Raw genomic sequence first — 18,592 nt, forward strand, 5'->3', positions numbered from 1 at the left:
TAGGACAGAGTAGAACTATCCCATAGGATTTCCAAGGAGCAGCTGGTGGATTTTAACTGCCGACCTTTCGATTAGCAGTTGTAGCTCTTAACCACTGCACCACCAGGGCTCCCGATTATATATAGGAAAGCTTTTTTTCAAAGAGCTCCAATTATTTGTCAATTTTCTTAGTTAATAGCATTATTTTGCAGGTCAGAAAACTGGTGTTGAAAAGTAGAGTTAAAAATAAAGTATGAACATTCAAGTGCATCAATTCATGGCTCTGTCCTTTGATAGTCTCATTCTGCACTGGATGCAAAAGTGTCCAAGGGCATCTTCTTTGAGAAAACACCAAATGACAGGAAATGCCTGTGCTGCAGAGGGTGCTGGAGACTCAGGGGCCCTAGAGTCAGAAACATAGGATAACAAGTAGGGTCCTGACATCAGACAGGGTCACCTGGTCAAGGATATGAGGTTTCTAGAAAAGATTTATTTCCTCTCCTAGCTCCTGTAGTAGTCTGAGATTGACTTCTTCCTGGAGTCATCCCTAAAGGGTGAAGTCCTAAGACCTTGCCCTCTCAAAAATTTGCCTGGGTTGCCAGCTTAACCTGGTCCAAGGCATTTGTCATGGATTGAATTGTCCTCCCCACCCCCACAAAATATGTGTCAACTTGGCTAGGCCCTGATTCCCAGTATTGTGTAATTGTCCACCATTTTGTCATCTGATGTTATTTTCCTGTGTTGTAAATCCTATCTCTATGATGTTGATGAGATGGTATTAGCGGCAGTAACGTTAATGAGGCAGGACTCAATCTACAAGATTAGGTTGTGTCTTAAGTCAATCTCTTGAGATATAAGAGAAGTGAGCACAGAGACACAGGCACCTCATACCATCAAGAAACAAGAGCCAGGAGAATAGCACACCCTTTGTACCCAGGGTGCCTGCACTAAGAAGCTCCTCCACCAGGGAAGATTGATGACAAGGACCTTCCCCAGGGCCGACAGAGACAGAAAGCCATCCCCTGGAGCTGGCATCCTGAATGTGGACTTCTAGCCTCCTAGACTGAGAGAGAACAAATTCTTCTTTGTTAAAGCCATCCACTTGTGGTGTATCTGTTACAGCAGCACTAGATAACTAAGACAGCATTCATGCCATCAAAGACTATGAAGGCCATGACAGCATGGTTACTGGGTAAGCCAAGTAGCAGCAACCGCCACCCACAGGCCTCCCCCTGAGTAAGTTATCCATCATCTCTCTGAGGGAAGGCTTGTAAAAGGGGAAGCAGATGGTGAGTCCCACACTGCTCTCGAAAAGTGACTGGATGTTAGGGTTTTGTGCTGGTGTGTCGGATCCCTAGAGAGACCAACACTGTCACCACCTCATGTTCAAGAAGCTACGGCTGCTGGCTGGTATTGACAAGTCAGGGCAATATTGCCAACTTGGACAACTTTGCTAAAGCCACCTCTGATTCCATATCAAAAATGTACTGCTATTATTCTCCTGACTTCTGGAAAGAGACTGTGTCCTCTATATCTCCTTACCAGGAATTCACTGACCATCTTGTAGAGTTGTCATGCCCGAATTCACCGTAGAGAACCCAGTTTCCTACTGTGGCTATCACAAAGTGTTTTAACATAAGCAAAACTGAAGAGAAATTAATCTGGGGGTAAAAAACATACTCATAGCAAGGCATTTCCTAACTCTAGGCAGCACCACTCTGTCATATACAAAGCAAGATCACAACACCCCCTGCAGATCTCTTAATCTTTTCACTACCACCACTACCACCACCAAAAAACAAAAAAACCTGAGCTCTCAAATAATGTTGGGATGGCTGGCTGTTAGCTGGTCCACAGATTCAGTACTTTGAGTCAGAAATGTTAGCCCCTTCCACAATATCTGAGACAATTTAGTGCTGAGTCATTTTCAATCCTACTACTCTTGTGTGATACTCAAGAACCTCCCACTGACTACCAAAGAGAACCACAATCACGTTAGACCAGCCCACAAAAACCGTCCAGGGTGCAAAAGCAAAGGAGTATCTAATTTAGAGTAACAGGAAAAAAATCTTTATAGAAAGGGAGACTTTGTGGTTTTTTAACATGATTCATCATTATGAATTTGGATTAGAGTCTCATGGGGCAATAATGATCGTCTCAGAAGACTTTTAAAACCAATCATGAGGTCTAGTAACTACTATGGACACAACCTACCCTAGCTGGCATCTTTTTATCAAGAGACTACGTGGGATTTTTTTCCTTTTTCCACGATGACTTTTAGGACAGGATTGTTTGAAAAGGGAATTAATTAAATGATTATCTTAAAAATCAGGATAATAGTTACTTCTAAAGGGGTGGAATGAACTGCTTGGCAGTGCTGCAATGTTTATTTTATGGTTACATGTGCGTTTCTTCATTATTATTTATTATACTGTACATATCTGCATATTTTTATATTACATCATACTCTAAATAGAAGGAAAAAAGGACTTACTAATTTTTAAATAAAATGCTACAGGATGCGTAAAGCTTGAAGGTCCTAAAGGGCAACCAATGTAGAGGCAAGGAGCCCTCAGGCTCAAGTCACCTGCTAGAGAGCCTCTATTGTGATTCTAAGAGAAGTGTGACTACAATGACTCAGAGAGGCTGAAGCTAGTATTTAACTGTGTTAATTCAAGAAAAAGCCTACCAGCCTCTCATGTTTTATGACTTCATGATGGGCTGAAACCACTCAATGGTTAACATTCACAGTAACCCACTGAAAACCACAAGAACAGCAAGTATAAAAAATGTAGAACTGTAAATAACTAAAAATGAAAAGTTAGAGGAATAGAGATTTGTTTAGTTTTTTTCTTAAGACATTTCATCCTACTCAGGAGCTTGGTGAGGTGAGAGCAGAATGAATGTACTCTAAAAAGAGTAGTTTTCATGGACCACAGCTACCAAGGCCTCCACCAGACCAAGTCCAGTACAGCTAGATGATGCCTGGCTACCACCACTCACTGCTCTGACCGGGATCACAACAGAGGATTCTGGACAGAGCTGGAGAAAGATGTAGAACAAAATTCCAACACACACAAAAAAGACCAGATTTACTGGCCTAAAGGAGACTGGAGAAACCCTGAGAGTATGGCCCCCAGACACCCTTTTGCTCAGTGGTGAAGTCACTTCTGAGGTTCACCGTTCAGCCGGGCATTGGACAGCCCCATAAAACAAAACAAGACTAATGAGGCACGGCAGTCCAGGAACAAGGGCTAGAAGGCAGAAGGGGACAGGAAAGCTGGTAATAGGGAACCCAAGGTTGAGTAAGGACAGTGTTGATGTGTTGTGAGGTCATTAACCATTGTCATATGGCAACATGTATATTGTTTAATGAGAAACTATTTTGTTCTGTAAACCTTCATCTAAAGGGAGAATAGCAGCACAACTGGAGGAGCATAGTCAATGTCTCTGAACTGTGCAGGTAGAAATTTTTGAAATGGTGTATCTTTGGCTACGTATATTTTCACACACACAAAAAAAAGGTTGAGAAGGGAGAGGGTTGACATGTCATGGGGTTGTTAACCAATGTCATAAAACAATATGTGTACTACTGTTTAATGAGAAACTATTTGTTCTGCAAACCTTCACCTGAAGTACAATTAAAAAAAAAAAAGAAAAGAAAAATCAATGATGATTGGGGCAAAGTTTCTTAAAACTAATAGATATTATCTCCTCCTTCAGAGCTTTATAGGCCTGAAGGACTGCCAGTGCTCATAAAATTAATAAACCATCTAAGGGGCAGAAGAAAAAAAAATACAAATAGATAGATAGATAGATGATAGACAGACAGACAGATAGATAGTTTTCAAGCTAAGATTCCGATTCACTAGGTCTGGCATGGGACCCAAGAATCTGCATTTTTTTTTTAAAAAAAAAAAAACTCCCCTGGTGATTTTGATCTTCCAGACTGGGAACCAATGTATAAGACACCATGATTACATCCCCAAGAAAGCCAGGCTACCCAGTGCTTTTCCTTTTAGGTTCGAATTGGAGGTCTAGTTTTCTCCCTGACAAACTCACCTTTGGTTGGAAAGAACTGACAGCACCTGCCACCCACACACGTTTTAGAAGCAGTGTTTTTGTCTGCCATGTCCAAAGCACTTGTAGGGGGTGGTAGGACATTGGACATAAATGTGATTATATGAAAATCATAAGGATATGCATCAAAATGTCAACAGTGGTTATCTGGTGGCAAATGACTTACTTCCCTTGTACTTTATTTCCAACTTTTCTACACTGAATTTCTAATGTAGTAAAAAACAAAAATTAATATTTACAGATTGATGAGACAGTCTCGTCTTGCCATCCGGTGTCTTCTTCCGGACCTGAGCACAAGCACTTGTCCCACCCTGATGGCCATCTGCGAGAATGAGCAACATGGCCCTGCCTGGACCATGGACAGCAATCAGGGTAGGGGGAGGGGTGAAAGGGCAAGAAGACCCGGGATAGGCCTGGGCTCCCAGGGCACATTATGTCCGAAGTCAACTGCTTCCTAAGGGGTTACTGGAGAAATACAAAAAGCTTTCTAACCCTTTTCCTTCCCCCACCTCCAAAAGCTCTGACTCTCCACTTAAAGCAGCCACTTGCTCTTTAGATCTTCTTTTAAAGATTTATTTATTTACTGTACAAAATATTTACATCATCAGCTGCAATTGTCTGTCTGGCCTGTCGTCTGGCCTGATGAATTTGCAGCAGGGCTTGTTCTCTGCCAAAGTTTCTGAAGCACGCCGACATTCTCCTTGGTGTTCACTGATGCCTGGTCTCCTTCAAAGAAGCTAAAAGCTGGCCCCAAGTACCTGAGCCACAAGGGAATAAATAACAGAACTGACCAAAATAAGAAATGTGAATAGAAAACTGCTCAAGAAATAACAGACACTCTCCCTTCTCTCTGACATATTATACCTTTTCCTCATACTGGCTATTACCAAAGCAGGATTAGAAAAAAAGTTAAGAGGCCAAAAAGAGCAAAAATCCTTTTGAATAACCACCACAGGGATGATGCTGCCCTGGTTGGGATGCAATGATGACCAGGGTTCTCTGAAAAAGAGCTACGACCAGAGCTGAAAATGACAGACCTGGCCAAGAAAGTCAATTTCATCTCTGGCTTCAGTCTCTAGAAGGCCGCCGGAGTTGTGAATGCAGAATCCATAAGTGAAACAACTGCCAAAGACAGCAAAGCCAGCCCACGTGCCCCAACCTGGAAAACTCTATGTGGGCCTGGGGGGCAGCATCGTGTGTTCGTGAGGACTAAACTTGCCTGTGCATATTCCAGGGGAAAAAACTGGGGCAAGCAGCAGCACCTTGTCCTGGTCCCTGAGGAGAGCAGTGACCACGTGGCATGGAGGATCCTGGGGTGTAGAGGCCCTGATGCTGGATCCTGGACCCCAACGGTGAGGGAGCTCAGCACCCATGCCAAGAAAGGACAAATGACGACTGCAAAAGAGTCAGGCAGGAACCGCGGCAGTTCAGGAGGGCTTGCTCCTTGCAATCTCCACCCAGCCTGGGGGGAGGGAGGGCTCCGACATGCTTCCAGGAGGCCAAGGCATTGCCACAAGTCCTGCCTTGTCTCAGGACTCTGTGTACTTGCTGGGTTTTGGCAAAAAGATGGCTTGTAATATTCTCAGAGTTGAGTGCTCCACTGGGAATGGTAACTTGCAGCAAAGCCTTCTTAAAAACAGAAATTTGGGGAGTCAATGAGATTTTGAATCTTGAAAAAATTTTATCCAAATTTTAATGAAAAAGGATGGTGTCATCTTTCAAGAGACAGCTGCAGGTTCTCTTTAATCATCGTCCCACTGTGAACCTAATATATCATCTTCCCTCCTCAGTTCCCCTTCCAGGTACCTGATGGAATGGATAGAAGTCACTGGGACAGCTAGGTATTTACTGTGTGACAACAGCTCTGTGTCTGTTCCCAGTGTCCTGACCCCAAGGGAAAGGAACTGTGGCAAGCACTTAAACTCTTGGTCCCTCTTCCCTTGCCTCAGTGCTGCCAGAGAACACCAAGCAAAGAGAGAATCAGGGATCGCTGGCATGCTATTCTCACTGTCTCAATCCTTTGCTACAAAATTTTCCTCAGCAAAAATCTAGGAGAGAGACCTGGTGGGACCCTCTGAAGTCATGTCAGAGAAGAATCCTCAGCTCTTAGCAGACTGTGTAACTCGGAGGTAAGCGGCCAGGCCCAGCCACACCTCAATGTAAGGAACAAACTCGGGGAAGAGCATCAGTAGTCCAAGCCAGCTATATGCCTAAGCATACCCCATAACCCTAAAGGACGATCATGTTCAGCAATGGAAGCTACAGTCCAGCTATCATTCACATTCTTAGGTCTTCTGTCTGCTTTTCTTACCTGGCTCAAATTCAAGAAAAAGCTTAGAGAGTTCTTCTTTATGGATTACTAATCATTTCCAGAAACGCCTGCAGGGAAAGCTCCTTTCCAGTTCTGATACCACAAAAGAAAAGATTCTTTTGTGCTATGGGTTCCCATTAGAGGTAGTCCAGTGCCATGGCCTGTGCCTGCCATTGTGCAAAGGGATGAAACTAAAGATTGCTCATGTGGGTCACTTCCTCTCTGTGCTTCTCCTGGCTCCTGATGAGAAGAGGCAAACACCCTCCCTACAGAGAAGGACTCACATACCAGTCAGCACTGAGGGCCAAACAAAGTACCTCCAAGGACCACTAGCAGAGGGAGATGGAGTAAGCGTGGGCATCAGGCTTTCTGCACACCAGATTTCCAACAGAGCTGAGTCCTTTGCGCAACCTCCTTCAGCTACTGAGGCAGCTCCACCGAGATCTTCAAAGAACCAAATAAAATTACAGCAGCATGGTCCTCTTCTCAGGAATGAACGCACAGCCCAGATTATGTACCATGCCAAAGTAGCCTGTGGTGGATATGGACAGGAAGGGAGTGAGGTAAGAATAAGGCCTGTAGATGACAAAATACTCCAGACACAGGGAACATGCGGCATCTTTTGGCTGATGGTTACGTGAGTGTCAGGGCCAGAGGTTACAGTGTCTGTAATGTGTGCCCACGTGCTCCAGTGAGTGCAGGAGCCGAGTGGATGACAGGAGGGCAATCAGAGCATGCCAAAGCCTTCGCAGCCCTCGCTGATGGCCAGCTGTAGCATCCTGTGCACCTCTTCATACGAGTCATATGTAGGGAGGCACAGCTGGTTAAAACTGGAAAGGCAAGGAGAGAAGTGATTAACTCCTACCACCAGAACACTGGCAAGGGCTGGAAAAATAATCCCAAGAGCATGCACTGAGTGGTCAGATACCTACCACGTGTGTGCAGTAGGTAGCGTGCTATGGGTCGGAGCAGCAATAATCTGGAATGAGGGGCACAGGGCAGCAAAGCCTCCAGGTGGTAACTGAGAGGAGCCTGTTGTGAACTGAAGCAGCCGAGCCAGCTCCTCCTGGGTCAAACTGGAAACCACGGTCCAAAACCACCTCATGACCTGGCAGGGAGAGCACAGGCTGGGATCACATACAGTATGCAGCCTAGGATCTGAGCCCTGAACGGGAGTGTGCCCCAGTGGCAGCTCTGAGGACATAGGTAGGAATGGTCAGAGTTGACAGCCTCTTCAGGAATTTAGATTGTTGCCCAGTCAGAAAGGTAGTTACTGATTGCTTGGTTCTACTTCTTTGCGTTGCCAACTTACTGCTCCTGTTGCAGTTGGCATGGCAGCCCTTAGGGAGCAGGGCTCCATTCTGCCTGCACAACCAACCACTTGTCTTTATGTCATTCTTTTCCAGTCAAACATGTCCACCTCTCTGACTCCGCTACTTTTTTCTTCTGAAACTTTTTTTTATAACACACTACACAAAGCCAACTGAAAGAAGTTTGGCTCACTTACCTTCTCTCTGAAATGCCATGAACCACCAACCACCACTGCATGGGCTTTGAAGTCAGACACACTGATATCTCCAGTCCCACACATCAGCAGCTGAAGAAAGGCAGTCAGGTGTTACTAGGACAGTCAGAGGGACAAAGATCCAACATAAGGTCAAAATTACCTATGCTAACATGCAAAATGCTAAACAGAAAAATGTCAGGAAAAAGACATAAGGTGAGGTCATAATGCCAGAATAATGCTTTAAGAAAGTCAATTACAACAGGCCAGTGGTTCCTACCCAATGCTGGGGGAAACTCAGAACTTCTGAAAACTATATAGGTACCCGGACTCTACCCCAGACCTACTGAATCAGAATACCTAGAAGTGGAGTACGTGCATTTTGAAAAAGTTTCCCAGGTATTTCTGCTGAGCACCCGATTAAGAACTGCTGTTGTGGATGATTTTTAATTGAAACAAAGGACAAAAAAGAACCAAGTGTTTCCTGTTAGTCTGCTCTGGACTAAGCCTGAGAATACTAGGGAGAAAAGACAGACCCTTTCCCATTGAGGAAGACCCCCAGCCCCACTGATGAACTTGCCAGATGGCCTTTCCTTTTTCCCTGGATCCTTCCTTCTTTTCTGGTTTGAACATTTACTACTTTTCCTTCAGCCCTGCCTCTACTTGAGCCCCAAAATGAGAACATTAATGACAAGAAAGCCCCAAGCATAAAGTTGATATCCTAGTTTGGTTCAGGACTCAGCATGCTACTTAGCAGACTGTGAGTACTCATCCAATAGTTATAAAACATGACACATCCTAATCAGAGACAAGAAAAGCCCAAATCAAGCCTAAGGAGCTTTGGCTCCTTCAAAAAGAACTAGCTAAGCTCATGAGTATCTACGAGCAGGATGTGGAACAACTGTAAGACACTGTGTTCTTCCTTTCTACTCACTTTTAACAACTATTACAAATGCTTTGCTGCATGATAAAACAACATACACCAGTAGCTATTCCTCAGCCCCCAAAATGACAGCACTAGACAACGTATCTATCTAGAAACTTTATAAAAGCTGAGGTCTGGAGAGTTTGCATTTCATATTAGAAGGTACAACATTTGATGAAAATTGCATAAGACTTTGATTCTTATCTCTAAGCCAGTTCTGTGAATAAGAATAAAAAGCGTGCAAGACCATAAGAAACTTTTTTTTCTTCTTTTTTTAAAGAGCTACCTCCCCGCAGGCAACAGTTTGCAGAAACTCACTCCTTGTAAAGGCTATGGGAAGTTAAAACTACTCACTTGCATTGTATGTATCATCTATGAGCAGCAAACAAAGACACACGGATTTCCTTTTTTTGCCCACACACAATATGGACTTCAATTGTGCTAATTATAGAATGGTATTTAACATGTTGAAGCCATGCTGGCACAGTAGCTAAGAGCTCGGCCACTAATCAAAAGCGTACAGTTCGAATCCATCAGCGCGCCTTGGAAACCTTATGGAGCACTTCTACCCTGTCCTATAAGGTAGCTATGAGTCAGAACTGACTCGATGATAACGGGTTTGGTTTTTTTTTTTTTTTTGTTTATTTACCATGTTATAGTCATTTTCTATATGAAGAAGAATGTGGCATTAGGATTGGAGGAAGACACATTAACAGCCTGCATTATGCAGATGACACAACCTTGCTTGCTGAAAGGGAAGAGGACTTGAAGCACTTACTGATGAAGATCAAAGACCACAGCCTTCAGTATGGATTACACCTCAGCATAAAGAAAACAAAAATCCTCACAACTGGACCAATAAACAACTTCATGAGAAACGGGGAAAAGATTGAAGTTGTCAAGAATTTCATTTTCCTTGGATCCACAATCAACACCCATGGAAGCAACAGTCAAGAAATTAAAAGACGCACTTGCACTGGGCAAATGTGCTGCAAAAGACCTCTTTAAAGTGTTGAAAAGCAAAGATGTCACCTTGAAGGCTAAGGTGTGCCTGATCCAAGCCATGATGTTTTCAACTGCCTCCTATGCATGTGAAAGCTGGACGATGAATAAGGAAGACCGAAGAAGAACTGACGCCTTTGAATTGTGCTGTTGGCAAAGAATATTGAATGTACCATGGACTGTCAAAAGAACGAACAAATCTGTCTTGGAAGAAGTACAGCCAGAATGCTCCTTAGAAGCAAGGATGGCAAGACTATGTCTCACATACTTGGGACATGTTATCAGGAGGGATCAGTCCCTGGAGAAGGACATGCTTGGTAGAGGGTCACCGAAAAAGAGGAAGATCATCAACCAGATGGACTGACACAGTGGCTGCAATAATGCGTTCAAGCATAACAACGATTGTGAGGATGGCACAGGACCGGGCAGTGTTTCGTTCTGCTGTACACAGATTTGCTTTGAGCTGGAACTGACTTGATGGCACCTAACAACAACAGCCATTTTTTGCTTCTTATAGGATCTGAATAAGAATATATTAACTATATAATATTGTGGTCCAAAACTTTCAAATATGACACCTTTTGGTTTCTCTCTAACACTTTAATGTAGCTCCACGAGGGCAGGGACTCTGTCTCGGTCACTGCTTTGCCCACCTCCTCCCCCCGGCCCAGTGCCTCAAACATATATGTCATACAGGAGGCACTTAATAAACATTTTCTGAACAAGTAAGTTCTATCATTCCCTTAAATCAACTTTAAATGTCATCAGGATTTTATGAAGACTGTAGACAATACCAAAATTCTTTACTACTCAACCAGTATCAAGAATATTTGATGAATAAATGAATATTACTATTAGTTTTTACAAATAGTAATTAGTATTACATAATTCATTTTACAAATTCATGTTACGAATAAACTTCATAAATAGTTATGTGCTAGTTTTTCATATTCACATTCTCATTTTTAAAAAGCTGAAGAGAGGGTCAATGAGTAGAAGGGTAACAAGAGTGAAACCAACTCTTGCATAAAGGGCTTTCCTACCACATCTCAGAATAGAAGATACAACAAGCTGGTTCCTTGTGAGCACATGAAAACTCTAAGTCAAGAACAGGAGTTTGCAACTGTTAAGAACTTACCTCAAGCTCATTCTCATCAAAAATAGCCAAAAGGTTTTCCGGGACCAACTCATTCAGGCCTAAAACAAAGTAGCCAGGTTAAAGCCATATCCACAACATGGATATAGGTATTTTAATATCAAGGCCAAGAGTAGACAGGATCCCACCTTTTAGAAAATGTTCCACCTCCTCTTTCACTTGACTGGCCAGTCGATATTGGGCCAGCAAATTTAAATAGAAGATTTTATTTGCATTGGTGACTGGGATTTGAGCTCCACCTGTCATGAGTTCTACAACCTGAAGTAGGAGGCAAAAGACAGAGAAAGAGGCTGTGGATGGGAGTTTTCAAGGTGATTTATCTACCCAGTATGTTCCACAAACACAGCATTACTGAACTCCATCACAGTGCCAACCACAAGTTTCTGCTGTTCATTCGGCTTCTCAACATATTTGGTTTTATTCAGTTACTAAGCTTCAAGGTTCTTACTACTGTTGGTGTATTCTACTAGCAACTATTTCTCAAGTGAGTATCTGAGTGAGTTCTTCTTTTACCTGGCTAAGTAGTGGTGATGCAAGAAGAAGATATTTTAATCTGCGATACAAAATTAAACCACTACTGACCTCATCTCTTAAACCCCTCAGCCAAATGCAAGTAAGTAAAGCCAGACAAGCAGTCAAGAAGTCTTTCTATGTCTCAGAAATTCTAAGATGGGAATAGTTGTTCCCTAACATTCTTTTACTTCCAATGTGAGTTTGTGGGAAGAGTCATGGCTTAAAACTCGGAAATCCTGGTTTCTGCTCTGCCTGATGTTAACTAGGACAGAACTTGGGTAACTTAGCCACTTAGACTCCTGATTTTCCTACATGTAAAGAAAAAGCTGTACTGTATGATTCTCAACTAGAAATTAACTGGCACCCTCCATTAAACAACTCCTAAGCGACTTTGAAGAAGCCCTAAGGTATAGTTTAAAACCACCCCCCCCAGACAATCTGTGTACAGTGATCAAGGTTGCCTCCACAGGTGAATAAAGGCATCTATTTAGTTATAAGCTCAGATTTTATGGCCTTAAGACAGCAAGGCGGAGGGAGCTCTTTATGCCAGAGCAGGGATTCTCAATAGATCCCAAAATGCAAAATCTAGGTTTTTACTTTTTTCTGTTATTTTGCACAATTTTTTTTTTTGTTGTTATCATGCACAATTCTGGGCACTTATTTTAAGTATGCATTTCTATCTAGTAGCCTAAGAAGTAAATTACTAAGATTTGGTATTCATTAAATCCACACTCCCTTGGGCCTAAGAACCCTAATTCAGTACTCTATTGACTCTAGCTGCCTTGCCAGGTCAGAAAGACAGACTCTAACCACATGTGTGCAAAAGCAGACAGCTACATTCCCACCATCTTCAGGAAGGAGATGTGATTACAGTACCGTGGTACTGGTGATGCTTTGAGTTGATCTCAATTTTTCAATCATTGTTATTTTGCTTTAGATTATCTATTACCGCAACTTTAGTGCCAACATTACCATTTTATACTGTTGAACCCCAAAATGTAAGCAGAACCACATTTGCATTAGCAATACTTTTGGTCAATAATTTTCTAATAACAGGTTTTAAGATATATAGGCATTGTGTACAAATAGGAGTCATGAACATCCTCACTACTAATGTTGATGTAGACACTGCCACTCCTTCTAAATCTGCTTATACACTTCATTGGTATCACTAAGCTCTTTTCCCACCTTCATCACTGGAAGGTAGGAATGGCTGGTATAAATGGGTACCTGTGTCATTTGCTCCACTCAAACGGGCCAAGATCAAAAAGTGGGCAATGCAATGCCTTAGAGGTGCACTGTCCAATATGGTAGCCACTAGCCACACATGGTTATTTAAATTTAAATTAATTAAAATTAAATAAAATGAAAAAATTCAGTTGTTTGGTCACACTAGCCACATCTCAGGTGTTCAATAGACAGCACAAATATAAAACATTTCCACCACTGAAGAAAGTTCTATTAAACAGTGCTGCCCTTGAGGACACCGAGGATATGGGACTCACAGACTCTGGTCCTCTTTCTCACCTTATCCAATTGACCTGATTTGTTATATTTCTCCTCTGCAAAGACCAGCTCCATCTCACTCATGTCATTGTTGAGAATGAAACAAACTTTAGATTTGTAGAATTCTGGATCATCTGTTTCAAAGTACTGAAGAGATAAAAAGACACAGAACAGAACATAAATACTCTTGCCCAGAAGTAAAATTTATAAGTGCTTGGAAAAATTTACTCCTTCAACCTTAGGAATAATAAGCTCAAGATAGAGAAATTTCAGCACTAATGACAGAGGCCTTACTAGAAAACACACACCTAAGACGTTACCTTGTAATGCATACGTAGTCCTATGATTTGGGCCAGGAAAGATCGGGTGAAGCGAGCTCGGACCAACTGCTTGTAGGCTCCTCCTAGAGAGGACTCATAGAGGCACTTGCCCACCAGCCGCCCCGCAAACTCATATATCTTCAGCCGCAGATGAGCAGGGCGATTAGGGTTGGGATGCACCTGTCAAAGAAAGAGACTGAAAGGCCCTAGACCATTTTTCTTCAGGCCTAATCCTGGAGAGACTCTTCTTGACCAGTCCCATTCTAAGGGAGCAAGAACTTTAGTGTGAGGATCAAAGAGCTCATCCAAGTGGCATCAGTCTTTTGGTATTCACCATGAGTAATTCAAAGTGACTAGAGGATAAAGGACAAAAATGCACTTATGTTAAGTTGAAGAATCTTATAATTTTTAGAGCTGAAACACTTATATGTGGTCCCTGGCTGAGTATGAATCTTAATCAGTTGATGATTCAATGCCTTTTCTCTAAGCCAGAGCTTCCCTCACCAAAGTCTACTTCTATACTCCTGACACCTCTGCCTATTCAAAGATCTAGAACAGAAAACAATTGTTTCACGTATGTTTTGAGAAAGTGGCATAATTATTATTATTATTACATTAATTAGTAGAATATCCATTGCATTATAATGTTTTTCAGTCACATAATATTCATCTGTCTGTATTTTCTCTTACTTTACAGATGAAATACTAAAGGCAAAGAGAAGGGAGGCAAACTGATAAGGTCACATTGTAAGTATCAAAATTAAGAACACAAAACAGGTTTGTCAGACTACCAGGACAGTATCATAACTTCAAACCCTCATTATTTTATCCATTATAACACACTCCCTATTTTCCACCTACCCACAGGGAAGTCACAGACTTACTAATGCTTGGTTGTTGTCACTGAATCGAGTGAAGAGCTGATTGGTGGTATCAAATAGTGCCTTGCAGATCAGCTCAAACCATTCCCGGCGAGGCCCTCCCCAGTCCAGAGCTGAGAAGTATAATAAAGACAAAAACTGATTCTGGCCTACCCCTTCTTTTCACTTTTGTTCTTTTATTCATCATTTTATACTCTCCACATTCCCTCCATCCCACCACCTTATTGTTTCCCCATTCCAATTCAACTAAAATGTGGACTTTTTAAAAAAATATTTATTTTTTGGAAAGTACACACAGCAGATCATACACCCATTCAGCAATTTCTACATGTACAGTTCAATGTCATTGTTACATTCTTCATGTTGTGTCTCCATTCTCGCTATCTCACCCCATATTGTTTCATCATCATTAACTTAAACTCACTACCCCCATAAACTACTCATCTATGCTTTAGAATTACCGTTGTCAATTTGATGTGACGTAGATAATTCTTTAAAAGAGTGTAATGCTCAAGGTGAACATTCTTTACTAATTCAGCTAAACTGTTGTTTAGTTTGAAGATGACTTCAGGGGACAGTTTCAGTTCAAGGCTCAAAAATTTTCTCAGGGCAACAGATCCAGGGGTTAAAATGCGGGCTTTTTTGAAGTCCTACCCCTTTCTGTAGGATTAAAGGTATTCTGATCACTAAGCTACTCCCCCCACAACCCCAGTGTGGAAACCCGGGAGAACAGAGATCCCAGGAAATGGACACTTCTCTTGGCTCTACACAGGTTACTTTGCCATTTTGGTCTGAACTCTTAGAGCTCCTCTACTCAGTCCCTATATGTCTCTACACTACAAGCTCCACCACGCCATCTGGCTGGTAAACACTACCTGTTTTTCTTGACTCATGGTTTCTTCTTCCCTCGGAAAAAAAGGGTTTTGTTTTGTTTTTTAAGGGAGGGGGTAAGAGAAAAGGTGAAAGTAGGGAGGAGAGTTTAGAAAGTTGAACATGAAATTTCAAAACTGACCTTCTTCATCTTGGAAAACCACTTCAAAATTCTTGCTCCAATCTGAGATGGAGAAATTCCGAGTGGCTTTCAGAGACTGGAAAGCAGTAAAAGGAAGGAAACTGTCAGAACACTGGCTGACATCCCTTGGGTGTTAAAGTCAAAAACACAAGAGCATTGCTGTTGTCCGTTTCACTAGCCATTGGTACTTGGACTAGACATATTAATCAGAAATATGCCTGAATAATGCCACTTTAGATTTATAATGCACTTATCTCCAGAAGAAATAAACGGTTTAAAAAATAATAATTCATCATTATACCATCGCTTTAAAGTTGCAAGCTGTTTTTTGCAAAGTTGAAGCTGGTTTTTTTTTTTTTACAATCTCCATTTTAGTAATGAGAAAACTCTTGCATAAATAAGTAAAAATTGCTCAAGTAGTAAGCTGTCATCAAGAGAACCAAGAGCCCTGGTTTTCAGTAAAGTATAGTTTATCCACTAGACATCTTCATCCGCAAGGCTAGGTTCAGACAGGGAGCCATGCCACATGGAGAATGTGGCTGAGAAAAGGGGTTTCCAGGCACACCTACCAGAGCCAAACATCACAAACCCTTTCTGGACAGGGATCAAGCCTTCTCATTCTCAGGGAATGCATGACTTGTGCCAGTGTCTGTGCAGTGGAGACAGACACACATCAGGTGTTCCTCTTCCATCAGACCAGAGTGACAACAAAAATCATTTCCTTTTAACTCAACAAGAGTCCTTCTATTCCAGGGATTCAATAACAAGAACTTTTTTCTGTAACAACTATTTACACCTACCCTACTTGGGAGTTCCATGAGATTTCTCAGGAACTAGAGTTTAGTGCAGATTTTTATAACCAGTGTGTCAACTAGTCTCTTCACTCAGTAACAAACCTCCACCAAATCTGCCCCAGAGTTAGTAAAATCTAACAAATAGAGGAATAGTCTTTTATGGAAATATCTAAAGAGAGAAATTTAGGCTGTAAAAAAAAAAAAAAAGATAACTTGCAGAATATACTAAAATACTAGAGAGGTTCTTAGTTGGAAAACTTTGGTAACTGCTAACAAAGATGAACTTTACCCACCGATTCCAACAAGGAGTGTCTGCAGACCTTCAGGGTGACCTTGGAATGTGGTCTTTTCATATGTGCCTGCCGAAGCTCTCTCTGGAAAAAGTTCACCTTGTCCTGGAAGGTCTCAGAGCCTCCTGAGGAAAAGGAAAGGCCATCATGGTTACAGCCTTAAGACAAGACATCAGTGGGTCCCAACTCTATACCTCACGTACCCAAGACACCTGGGACTGCTCCCTTACACATCACAGTCCCTGCTCCACCTTACCTATGTTCTTATGGAGGGAGCGGATGAAAGTGGCTGCTAGAATGTTCCTCTCCTTACAGCTGAGCTCCACGGGAGGTTGGATGCCATCATCCACCACCAGTGTGAGGAGCTTATGGACAGGGTCTGGGCCAAGGTATGAAAACTAGCAAAGAAAAAAGAAAGATCTATAAAACCCTCAAAGCCAGCAAAAACCCTCCATAATCCTACCCCTCTGTACCAACCAAGAAAAACAATTTCAGCCTGTTTTCTCCAAGCCAGTATCTACCAGGAGTACATTCCCTTGTTTTTCACCTCAGTGCTCTATAATTCAAATGTTATTTTAAATCATTTGAGTAGCAGGGACTGTATTTAGTAAGGATCAGAGGCAACACTACAGACCTTCCAACGTAAGATGAATGAAAGTATTAAGGGGATAGAAAACAGCAAAAAATCACTGCCTGAAGAGGCTGGGCAAACTGATTGGAGAAAAGTCATTTTTATAAAATAACAATGGATAACCTCACTAAACTAGTCCGAAAATGGAGATGATTGTGCTGAGCCCCACAGCAGCAAACTGAAACATAAGTTTCCATTCCAGGAAATGCCCAGCTTTCCAGGAGCCGAAATCCAAGCCAATCGATTGACTCTCCTGGAAAAGGAAACCCAAGCTGGCCAGTCAGGACTGTCTGCCGTTACAAAAGTTTCTCTGCCTGCACTGCACTTTGAAACTCTGGTCAGAACAGACGTTCCCAGTTCATGAACTGTAAGATAAAGCTTATGAGTTAATACACAAATTTAATATTGTGGAAATTTTGTTTTTTAACAGACATGATCATGCTTTGGGCAAAAGTTTAGATATTCCAAAAGTCCAGAAAAGTTTAAAAGATGTTTTTGTCACACCTTAAAGACACAAACAAAGTAAAACTCAAACGATGGAAAAAATACATCAAGCAAACAACAATCAAAAAAGAGTAGGAGTGGCAATATTGATCTCTGACAAAAGAGACTTTAAAGAAAAATCCACTACAAAGGATAACGAAGAGCACTATATAATGATTAAAGAGTCAATACACCAGGAGGACAAAACCATAATAAATATTTACGCATCCAACGACAGGGCTCCAAAATAAATAAAACAAACTCTAACAGCACTGAAAAGAGAGACAGACAGCTCCACCATAGTAGTAGCAGACTTCAACACACCACATTCGGTAAAGGACAGAATATTCAGAAAGAAGCTCAATGAAGACACAGAAGATCTAAACGCCACAATCAACGAATTTGACCTCATAGACATACACAGAACACTCCACCCAACAGCAGCCAAGTATACTTTCTTTTCCAATGCGCATGGAACATTCTCCAGAATAGACCACATATTAGGACATAAAGCAAGCCTTAACAGAATCCAAAGCATCAAAATATTACAAAGCATCTTTTCTGCATAAAGCCATAAAAGTAGAAATCAGTAACAGAAAAAGCAAGGAAAAAATCAAACACATGGAAACTGAACAACACTTTGCTCAAAAACTACTGGGTTATAGAAAATTAAGGATGGAATAAAGAAATTCACAGAATCAAATGACAATGAAAACACATCCTACCAGAACCTTTGAGACACAGCAAAAGCAGTACTCAGGGGTCAGTTTATAGCAATAAATGTACACATCCAAAAAGAAGAAAAGGCCAAAATCACAACATTAACTCTACAACTCAAACAAACAGAAAGAGAGCAGCAAAAAAAGAAAGCAAATAATAAAAATTAGAGCAGAATTAAATGAAATAGAAAAACAACTGAAAGAGTTAACAAGACCAAAAGCTAGTTTTTTTGAAAAGATCAACAAAATCGATAAACCACTGACCAAAACGACAAAAGAAGAACAGGAGAGGAAGCAAATAACCCGAATAAGAAATGAGATGGGTGATATCACAACAGACACAGCTGAAATTAAAAGAATCATAACAGAATACTATGAAAAATTGTACTATAACAAATTTGAGAACCTAGAGGAAATGGACAAATTTCTAGAAACTCACTACCTACCTAAACTAACACAAACAGAGGTAGAACAACTAAATAAACC

General features: G+C 41.6%; 1 protein-coding gene across 6 annotated transcripts in view; it reads right to left on the reverse strand.

The window, feature by feature from the left end:
- Window positions 1–5,278: 5,278 nt before the first annotated feature.
- The window catches only part of AREL1 (apoptosis resistant E3 ubiquitin protein ligase 1), a 42,749-nt gene continuing 29,435 nt past the window's right edge, over window positions 5,279–18,592 (reverse strand). For 3 of the 6 annotated variants that reach the window (XM_023726387.1, XM_023726390.1, XM_004371041.2), the window contains 11 exons: window positions 16,530–16,671; window positions 16,277–16,398; window positions 15,190–15,265; window positions 14,181–14,290; window positions 13,297–13,476; window positions 12,998–13,123; window positions 11,086–11,215; window positions 10,940–10,998; window positions 7,878–7,967; window positions 7,303–7,478; window positions 5,279–7,200 (listed from right to left, as the gene is read on the reverse strand). In XM_023726387.1, coding sequence (XP_023582155.1) covers window positions 7,098–7,200; window positions 7,303–7,478; window positions 7,878–7,967; window positions 10,940–10,998; window positions 11,086–11,215; window positions 12,998–13,123; window positions 13,297–13,476; window positions 14,181–14,290; window positions 15,190–15,265; window positions 16,277–16,398; window positions 16,530–16,671 — 1,314 coding nt within the window. In that variant the 3' untranslated portion in view covers window positions 5,279–7,097. Of the gene's footprint in view, window positions 7,201–7,302; window positions 7,479–7,833; window positions 7,992–10,939; window positions 10,999–11,085; window positions 11,216–12,997; window positions 13,124–13,296; window positions 13,477–14,180; window positions 14,291–15,189; window positions 15,266–16,276; window positions 16,399–16,529; window positions 16,672–18,592 lie in introns of those variants that run through there. The other 3 variants (XR_002823120.1, XR_002823121.1, XM_023726388.1) reach the window with 3 other exon arrangements.

The sequence above is a fragment of the Trichechus manatus genome, unplaced genomic scaffold (genome assembly GCF_000243295.1).
Source record: "Trichechus manatus latirostris isolate Lorelei unplaced genomic scaffold, TriManLat1.0 scaffold00010, whole genome shotgun sequence".
Lineage (NCBI taxonomy): Eukaryota > Metazoa > Chordata > Mammalia > Sirenia > Trichechidae > Trichechus > Trichechus manatus.